Here is a 10,483-nt window from a genome sequence, read left to right as displayed (position 1 = left end):
GGTCAAGATACAGAGGATTGTTGGACTCTCAAGAGGGCATTTGAGAATTTGATAGAATAAAAACGAGTGGTGCTGAGGGACGAGGAAGTCCCCCAATGTGACTAACAATCCATTACCGACTCACACCAATAAGCCGATCATTGGAATGATTTGTGATGATAAAGAGTTTGATCCAGCCTTGAAAGCCATCATCGCCATTGCCGATTCAGAGGCAAGACCCAAAGCGGTGGCGAAACAAGCCATAAATGAGAAGAAAACCACTCAAATCCCTCAAGTTACAGAAAAAGTTATAGAAACAAAAACCGGGACAACACCTACTAAGGAAGTAATTCTCTATGTTCCTAAGGCCCCAAGGAAGGAACAACTCATGTTGAACACTTCCAAAATATTTGACCAAAGGAAAGTCACGCTAAATGTGCCAAAGTTATATGTGCCAAAAGGGACTAATGTGGCGCGGGGGCCGGTAATTCCACCAAGGTTGACTGAGCTCGTGGTTATCAGGCGCGCACCACAGAGCCCTATGAGAGACCTCGCTACAGTCCCCTGGAATTACAACAAAATGACGGTTACTTACAAAGGGAAAAATATTATGGGAGAGTTTAACGAAATGAACCGATCTGGGAAGTACCACAACCCAGAAGAGCTAAAGAAGTTAAAACTGAACAATGATAAATAATTTCCGCCCAAGAAGCTTGTGAGCACTGAAGAAGCAAAAGAATTTTTTCGAAAAATGAAAACTTCGAAATATGCCATAGTTGATCAACTCCGGAAGACTTCTTCCCACTTTTCGCTTTTATCCCTACTGTTGAGCTCAAATGAACATCAGAAGGTACTCTTGAAAATATTGAACGAGGCGTATGTCCCGGTTAAAACTTCATTTGAACAATTGGAGAGAATGGTTGAACGATTCTTCGAATTCAACAGGATTTCTTTCAGGCGTGATGATTTTCCCCTAGAGGGAGCCGCCAATAACAAAGCCCTTCACTTTACTGTCAAATATGAAGGTTATTCTATGAAGAGAGTCATACTAGATGGTGGGTCTGGGGTCGACACTTGCCCTCTCTTTATGCTCCAGAGGATGGAAATTGGAATAAAAAGAATTCGACCAAACAATGTTTGTGTGCGCGCTTTCAATAGGGGAAATTGATTTGATTTTGACCATTGGCCCTGTGGATTTCGAAGTGACTTTCCAGGTTTTGGACATGGATACTTCATATAATTTTCTCCTAGGAAGACTATGGATTCACGCTGCAGGGGCTGTGCCCTCCTCTCTCCATCAAATGGTCAAATTTGAGAATGAAAACTAAGAAATTGTTGCACATAGGGAGTATTAATAGTCTATTTAGAGGGACCCTTCAGTCCCGTGTCTTGAAGCTATAGAAAGAAGTGAGCACATTGTCTATCAAGCCTTCGAAATTGTGGTTGTCGATCAATGCAAAGAAGGAGCCCCATTCCCTCAACCTTGCTTATCTAATGCATCGGTCATGGTCGCCATTGAAATGATTAAATATGGGTACAAGCTCGGAAAGGGGATCGAGGTATCTCTACAAGGCATCATAGAGCCCATCACTTCGACCGCCAATGAGAAGTTCTTCGGCGTAGGTTTCCAAGCTACAAATGCCGATATAAGATGTGCTGATGAGCGCAAGAAAAATGGATAGGTCCTGCCCCGGCCCATTCCGAATCTCACCAAGTCATTTGTTAAATCCACGTATGTAGAAGAAGAAGAAGAAGAAGAAGAAGAAGAAGAAGAAGAAGAAGAAGAAGAAGAAGAAGAAGAAGAAGAAGAAGAAGAAGAAGAAGAAGAAGAAGAAGAAGAAGAAAAGGCCTTCACGACTGAAGAGATTGAGGATATTTGTGAAGCCGTGAAACAAATGATGTGTGAGTCCCACATGGTCCAGCCGGGGGAAGGTACTAGCACTGTTGAGGTGTTGTACATGGGACTAAATGCCAAGCTTCAGAATTGGAAAGCTACCCCATTCCCTGTCAGGCGGGAATCTTGGTAATCTAGTCTTGCAATCTTTTCTACATTACGAGTTATTCCAAGGTGTAACTCAAATGTTTTACTTTATTATCTTTTGATTTCAATGTAAACCCTCATATCTTCAATGAAATGAAATGAAATCAATATTTTATCATCAATGAATGTCTCCTTTTTCCTTATTCTGATTTTTTTTCTTATCTTTTTCTTTTCAGTTCTAATAATGCAGACTTAAATAACATAACATACTTACGGACTTCATGCCTAGATCCTAAAACGCTGTCTAACTGTGAAATAATGAATCAAGAACCGAAATATGATGAAGATGAGGCTTTTAGGGAAATAAACAGAGAACTGGAACAATTTGAGAATAAGCCTAAGCCAAACTTAAATGAAATCAATCCAGTTAATTTAGGCAGTTCAGAAGAGGTCCGGGAAACCATGATAAGCATTCACGCCGATGAAAGGACTAGAGATGCATTGATCAAACTTTTGTTTGAATTCAAAGACGTATTTTCATAGTCCTATGATTATATGCCAGGGTTGAGTGTCTATTTGGTGGTACATAAATTGCCAACTTATCCCGGTTACCCTCCCGTCCAACAAAAGCAAAGAAAGTTTAAAATGGACATCAGTGACAAGATCAAAGAAGAAGTCATCAAACAATTAAAAGCTGGTGTGATTCGGGTTGTCCAATACACCACATGGTTGGCTAATGTGGTCCCAGTGCCAAAGAAGGACGAGAAAACCCGAGTGTGCGTTGATTATCGGGATTTGAACAAGGCAAGCCCCATAGACAACTTTATATTGCCAGATATCCACATTCTTGTTGATAACTGTGCCAAACATGAGATACAGTCTTTCGTGGTCTGTTACGCTGGGTACCACCAGGTTCTGATGGATGAAAAAGAAAAGATAACTTTCACCACACCTTGGGGCACTTACTGTTACAGGGTCATGCCATTTGGTCTGAAAAATACCGGGGCAACCTACATGAGAGCCATGACTGCCATTTTTCACGACATGATGTACCAGGAAATTGAGGTGTACGTGAATGATATGATAATTAAGTCCAGAACGCATGAAGATCATGTGCGGGATTTAAGAAAGTTCTTCGAGCGTCTGCGCAGGTATGACTTGAAATTGAATCCAGCCAAATGTGCATTCAGAGTTCCATCTGGGAAACTTATGGGGTTTATAGTCAGCCGAAGGGGTATTAAGTTAGATCCGACAAAGATAAAGTCTATTCAGGATTTGCCACCTCCAAGAACCAAGAAAGAGGTCATGAGACTGCTAGGGAGATTGAATTACATCAGCAGGTTCATTGCTCAGCTTACTACCACGTGTGAGCCCATATTTAAGTTGCTAAAGAAAGATGCAACGATTAAATGGACAGATGAATGTCAAGAGGCTTTTGATAAGATCAAAGAATATTTGTCAAATCTGCCAGTGTTGGTTCCACCCGAGCTAGGAAGACCTTTGTTTTTGTATCTGATAGTCTTGGAGAATTCCTTTGGCCGTGTCCTGGGTAACATGATGTGACCGGGAAGAGAGAGCAGGACATATACTACTTGAGCAAGAAGTTTACCAGTTATAAAGCCAAATATACTTTGTTGGAAAGAACTTGTTGCGCCCTAACTTGGGTCTCCCAGAAGTTCGGACATTATCTTTTGGCCTACACCACATATCTCATAACCAGAATGGATCCTCTGAAGTACATATTTCAGAAACCAATGCCCACGGGAAGGTTAGCAAAATGGCAAATCCTACTCACTAAGTTCGACATTGTCTATGTCACCCGTACGGAAATGAAAGCTCAAGCCTAGGCGGATCATCTAGGTGAGAACCCGGTTGATGATAAATACCAACCCTAAGTACTTACTTTCTGGATGAGGAAGTAAATTCAGTTGAATTAATTCCAGAAGACACCAATGCTTGGAAAATGTTCTTTGATGGAGCTGTATGGATTGGGGCAATTTTGGTTTCGCCCACTGGTCAGCACTATCCGGCCACAGCCCGGCTTCGGTTCTTCTATACCAACAACACCGCTGAGCATGAAGCCTGCATTTTGGGCATGAATATGGCAGTTGATCTGGATATGGAAGAATTGTTAATCATGGGAGATTCTGATTTGGTCATTTGGCAAACCCAAGGTGAATGTGAAACTCGAGATATCAAGCTTATCCCATATAGGCAACATGTAGAAGATCTTAGCAAACGATTCAAGTTCATCGAGTTCAGGCATATTCCTCGATTCCACAACGAGTTAGCTAGTGCATTAACTACTTTAGCCTCAATGCTGCCGTATCCGGGCAATGTCCATATTGACCCGTTGGAAATCCAAATTCGAGAAAGGCATGTTTATTGTAATACAATTGAAATAGAACCAGATGGTCATCCATGGTATCATGATATCAAAATGTTTTTGAAAACAAAGAAATATCCTGAGCAGGCCAGTGGAGACCAAAAGATAACCATTAAAAGGCTTGCCAACGGTTTCTTCTTGAGCGGAGAAATCTTGTACAAAAGAACTCCAGATCTGAATCTTTTGAGGTGTGTAGATGCCCTAGAAGCTGAAAAGATCATGAACGGAGTGCATTCGGGAGTATGTGGACCTCACATGAATGGATATGTCCTTGCAAAGAAAATCCTTCGAGCAGGTTATTACTGGATGACCATGGAAAATGATTGCTTCAGTTTTGTCCGGAAGCGTCATCAGTGTCAGATACACGGTGACCTGATTCATGCACCGCCTTCACAATTGCATCCTATGTCAGCACCTTGGCCATTCGTTGCTTGGGGTATGGATGTCATTGGGCCGATCGAGCTGAAAGCTTCAAATGGGCATAGATTCATCTTGGTTGCCATTGATTATTTCATAAAGTGGGTTGAAGCAGTCACTTTCAAAGCCGTCACCAAGAAAGCGGTGGTGGACTTCGTGCATTCCAACATTATTTGCCGTTTTGGTATTCCTAAAACTATCATTACAGACAATGATGCAAATCTGAACAGCCACTTGATGAGGGAGGTATGCGAACAATTTAAGATTACGCATCATAATTCTACCCCTTATCGGCCCAAAGCTAATGGCTTGTTGAAGCTGCAAACAAGAATATCAAGAAGATCCTCAGGAAAATGATTCAAAGTTCTAGACAGTGGCATGAAAAGCTGCTTTTCGCATTATTGGGATATCGCACAACCATGCACACATCAGTTGGGGCTACACCTTACTTATTGGTTTATGGCACTAAAGCCGTAATACTTATAGAAGTTAAAATTCCCCCTCTTCGAATTATTATTGAAGCCGAGATCGAGGATGATGAATGGGTCAAGGCCCGGTTGGAACAATTAACTATGATTGATTAAAAGCGAATGTCCACAGTTTGCCAGGGGCAATTGTACCAACAAAGAATGGCCCGTGCCTACAACAAGAAAGTGTGGCCCAGGAAATTCGAAGTGAGGCAACTCGTTTTGAGACGTATTCTCCTGCATCATAAGGAAGAAAAAGGAAAATTTTCTCCAAATTGGAAAGGTCCGTACATTATAAAAAAACCGTTGCCGAAAGGAGCGTTGTACTTGGGAGACATTAAAAGAAATGACCCCGAAACATCTGTCAATGCAGATGCGGTCAAAAAGTATTATGTTTGACCCTTTTCGCAACTTTAATACTCTCTGATGGGGATGCCGAATGCTTTCATTCTCGCTACCCAAACACTGCCAACCCTTGCAAACCCTTTGATCCGGTTCCCTTTTTTCTTTGATCACCCTCTTTGGAACCTGGAAGATACTACAGAAAAGGAGAAAAAGAAAAATAATAAAAAAACAAAACAAAAACAAAGTTCCTTAAACTACGTTCGACTTGATTCCGAAAGGATACATACGCAGCCTCCCTATAGGGTTCAGTCACACCAAAACAAAAATCTAAATTCCCCCAAAAGTTAAAACTAGGGCAAAAGTTACACTGATTCGACGATGGGTTCGTCTAAAAGGTTACAACATTGTAATTCAATCCAAATGCTTTTTATCCCAAAAACTATATTCAAGTCCTTCTGATCAATCGGCAAAGAGGTTCAAAATGGGAAGATACAGTTACCTGGATCTAATACAACAAAATGAGAAAAATACAATGAGAGAGACTTATCGATGAAAACCCTCACGGGCACCATAAGGCGATGGTAAGCAGATTGAAAATGAGAGTTTTATTAGTGAAAACTCGCAAGAGCTATAAGGCGATGATGAGAAGAGAAATAAGAGAGGTCAGCTGGTGAAAACCCGCAATGGGCGCCACTGATCGAAAAAAGGATCCTCACTACCATAGGCATCGACAGAGTCCTGGCAAAGTTTCTCGATTTTGAGGCATAAGTTGTGATGAATTTCTAAGAGTTGGACGGTTTACACAGATCAAACATCCAGTCAAAGAGGCATGTCATGTTCATTGAAGTCCACATGCACTCTAGATAAGTCCTTCTTTCTTTTCCCCGAAAGGGATACTTCTCGTCTAAATTCATTTATCCATTCCATTATTTGCTTTTCTTTGAATCCCTTTTGGTCTAACTCTGTTCCAAAACTAAGACGAAGAAGGGATGGCAATACTGATTTACAGGGTTCTCACTTGATACAAGCCAATATGCAAAAAAAAGGCACCCAACCTCGGCAGGGGCATCAAGTCGACTCCGACTGGCCATGGTGGCCGCTGCTTCAAAATTAAAAATTGTTGAAAGAGGAAATTCAAAGTCAAATGCTCACAAAGGAAAAATAAAGTTGAAAAGTTTAAGTCCCACATGACTGACCGTCATGGCAAAGTCTGGAAAAGCCAAAGTTCTCCGAGGTTAGAAATGCAATCGGTATTCAGGAAACAACCAGTTGCAGCTGAAAGGGCCGAGATCAAGTGAGTGAAACGTTCAAGGCCACAAAGCCAACCACCATTTCAAACTTACAAATTATTCTTTGTTTGAGAAACAGGAAACATGTGTAATCCAAAGCAACCTTGCAAGAACCAGGTGCAACAAAAAGAAAATCACGTGGAGACTGAAATGGCTCTACAGCAACAACCACTCGAAAGGGAAGTCTTCTCCAAATTCTTTCCCGTATTTTACTCATTCTCTAAAAAAAAAAGGAAGAAAGTTCCAAATCATGATAGTTTAGGGTCTCCAATACCTAGCTGCGTTTTTCAACGTGGGGTCTCCACTCCCTAGTTGATGATTTTTAGACATAGGGTCTCCACTCCCTAGTCGTTTTTCCAACATAGGGTCTCCACCCTCTAGTCGCTTTTCCAACATAGGGTATCCACTCCCTAGTTGATGCTTTTAGACATAGAGTCTCCACTCCCTAGTCGCTTTTCCAACTAGGGTCTTCACTCCCTAGTTGATGATTTTTAGACATAGAGTCTCCACTCCCTAGTCGTTTTTCTAACATAGGGTCTCCACTCCCTATTTGATAATTTTTCCAACATAGGGTCTCCACTCCCTAGTTGATAATTTTTAGACATAGGGTCTCCACTCCCTAGTCTCTTTTCCAACATAGGGTCTCCACTCCCTAGTTGATGTTTTTAGACATAGGGTATCCATTCCCTAGTCTGCTTTTCCAACATAGGATATCCACTCCCTAGTTGATGTTTTTAGACATAGGGTCTACACTCCCTAGTCTGCTTTTCCGATATATGGTCTCTACTCCCTAATTGATGATTATTTTAGATATGGGGTCTCCACTCCCTAGTCACTTTTCCAACATAGGGTCTCTACTCCCTAGTTTATGTTTTTAGACATAGGGTCTACACTCCCTAATTGTCTTTTCCAACATAGGGTCTCCACTCCCTAGTTGATAATATTTTAGACATAGGGTCTTCACTCCCTAGTTGATGATATTTTAGACATATGGTCTCCAATCCCTAGTCTCTTTTCCAACATAGGGGCTCCAATCCCTAGTTTATGTTTTTAGACATAGGGTCTCCACTCCTTAGTCTCTTTTCCAACATAGGGTCTCCGCTCCCTAGTTAATTTTATTTTAGACATAGGGTCTCCACTCCCTAGTCGTCTTTTTCAACATAGGCTATCCACTCCCTAGTTGATTTTATTTTAGACATAGGGTCTCCACTCCCTAGTCGTCTTTTCTAACATAGGGTCTTCATTCCCTAGTTTATTTTATTTTAGACATATGGTCTCCACTCCCTAGTCGCCCTTTTCAACATAGGGTATCCACTCCCTAGTTGATTCTATTTTAGTCTTAGGGTCTCTACTCTTTAATTTTTTAGACATAGGGTCTCCACTCCCTAGTCGCCTTTTCCAACATAGGGTCTCTACTCCCTAGTCTCTTTTCCAACATAAGGTCTCTACTCCCTAGTTGATTTTATTTTAGACATAAGGTCTCCACTCCCTAGTCTCTTTTCCAATATAGGGTCTCCACTCCCTAGTTTATTTTATTTTAGACATAGGGTCTCCACTCCCTAGTCTCCTTTCCAACATAGGGTATTCACTCCCTAGTTGATTTGAACTTAAATATAGGGTACACCACTCCCTGATATCTTTGCCAGTATAGGGTATCCCATTCCTTGGCTATATTTTTCCAACATAAGGTACACCAATCCTTAGTTGAGACATACTTTTGACAATAAAGGAATACCATCCAAAATAAATAATAAAAAAAACAGCATGACTTTTTCGGGGTACACCACTCCGAAAAATTTCGTAGTTTAGAATTTTGTTACAAAAACTCATTAAATTTTTCTAGTGCAAACTGGGGCAGAAACATTTCGTCTGTTTGTTTGTTTTGGTGTCTGAGTAGGTTTTACCTCGAGGCACAGGGTTCGAGATGACCAAAAGAAGAAGTCTAAATTCAAAAAAAATAAAAAAATAAGTGAATCCAAAATGCAAAAGCAGTTGAAAAGATGTGGAATGCTCAAGACATGACTGAAGCCACGCGCATTGGAGTCCCGTTTTGATTAGAACAAGCTATAGAACAATGAACTAGAACCTACAACTAGTGAGCATCAAGGTTTAGATCAGAGTCTGCATGAAGAACCAGTCAAGACTCAAGATCAAGTTTCAGAAGACTCATAGATAAGAATCTTGTCATTCATAACTGATATGCTTGTTTAGTTTCTTTTTTATTTTGATATAATAGCAGGACCGTGGACCGAAGACTTGACGGAACCTCACTCGACTCCTCAACTCATCATTCCACCATTCTCCTTGAACTACACGCGACCTGATGTCTCTATAACCCGGGATATATAGGATGTCCAAAACCAGGACTCGGTTGCACCCTATCTTTTATTTCTTTTTCTTTTGAATAATGGTTTGGTAAAAAATTAGTCACATGGCTCACTTAGTCTTTGCCTAAAAACTCTTCATGTTTTCAAGCAAAGAGGGGCAGCTGTGAGCACCTAATTTTTGACTATATTTGATTTTTTATCACCTTCTACTATTTAAATATTTTCAGAAATTTAATATATATTTTTTAGCTTTGTTATATATATATATATATATATATATAATAATAATTTAAAAGGTCAATTATTACTATTAGTATTATTTTTATTTTATCTTTATTTTAAAATAAAATAAATTAAAAAACCAAATTGTTTTTTAAAATATTATTATATATATATTTTTAAATTTTGGATGAGAATAAAAACAAAAATAGGAAAATTAGAAATATAGAATTAAAAAATTAAAAGTAAAAGTAGGTGGAATTATTTTTTTTTAAAAAGAAGAAAAATGGGAAGTGAAAATTTTTTTTAATTAAAAAAAATAAAAAATATATGAAAATTCTGAATTTTTTTCTAAAAATAGAAGAGAAATGTGAGGAGAAAAAAAAAATAGGAGAGAAAGGCAAAAAGAGAGGGAAGGGATTTGGAAATCGCGGGTGCATTTCACGTGGCGCGGTTTGTAATGTGTACCAAAACGACAAGTGTACGACATCGTAGCTTGTTCAAATAAATTTCATAAATACTAAAAGCGGTTAAGCAAATAATTAAAAGTGATCAAAAGGTAAAAATGCACAATAGGTTTAAAACATGTAATAAGTGAGATGCTTAGGCCAACTATTAATTGTTAAGCGACCGTGTTAAAACCACGAAACTCGGGAGTGCCTCACACCTTCTCCCGGGTTAACAGAATTCCTTACCCGGTCTTATGTGTTTACGGACCATAAATAGAGTCAATTTTCTCGATTTGAGATTTTAAAATAAACCGGTGACTTGGTACACCACAATAACTATTCCAAGTGGCGATTCTGAATTAAATAAATAATTCCATTTCGAATAATGTCACTTTAAAATGAAAAAAACTCCCTATCTCTCGGGAAAAAGGAGGTGTGACAAGCGCATCCAAGTTATTCTCAGCGATCAACTGAACACCTCAACTAGCACAATTCTCATTTTAACACTTCAAGTAGCTATTAAATATATTAAATAAATACCCTACTGCAGCAGACCATATGTGTAAATTACACTTGCCTAATGAACCAATTAAAAAGTGACACGTGTCATTTTGATTAAAACAA

General features: G+C 39.5%; 1 protein-coding gene across 1 annotated transcript; it reads left to right on the top strand.

Annotated features, from left to right (window-relative positions):
* The first annotated feature begins 4,061 nt into the window (after positions 1–4,061).
* LOC142175846 (uncharacterized) lies at positions 4,062–5,478 on the top strand. The gene is made up of 2 exons (XM_075242846.1): positions 4,062–4,384; positions 5,364–5,478. The coding sequence occupies exons 1-2, from the start codon at positions 4,062–4,064 to the stop codon at positions 5,476–5,478; spliced, it is 438 nt and encodes a 145-aa protein (XP_075098947.1).
* The last annotated feature ends 5,005 nt before the right edge of the window (positions 5,479–10,483 follow it).

The sequence above is a fragment of the Nicotiana tabacum genome, chromosome 22, assembly GCF_000715075.1.
Source record: "Nicotiana tabacum cultivar K326 chromosome 22, ASM71507v2, whole genome shotgun sequence".
Taxonomy (NCBI): Eukaryota; Viridiplantae; Streptophyta; class Magnoliopsida; order Solanales; family Solanaceae; genus Nicotiana; species Nicotiana tabacum.
Note: the sequence above shows the minus strand (reverse complement) of the source record. Positions and strands in the feature narration are given on the sequence as shown.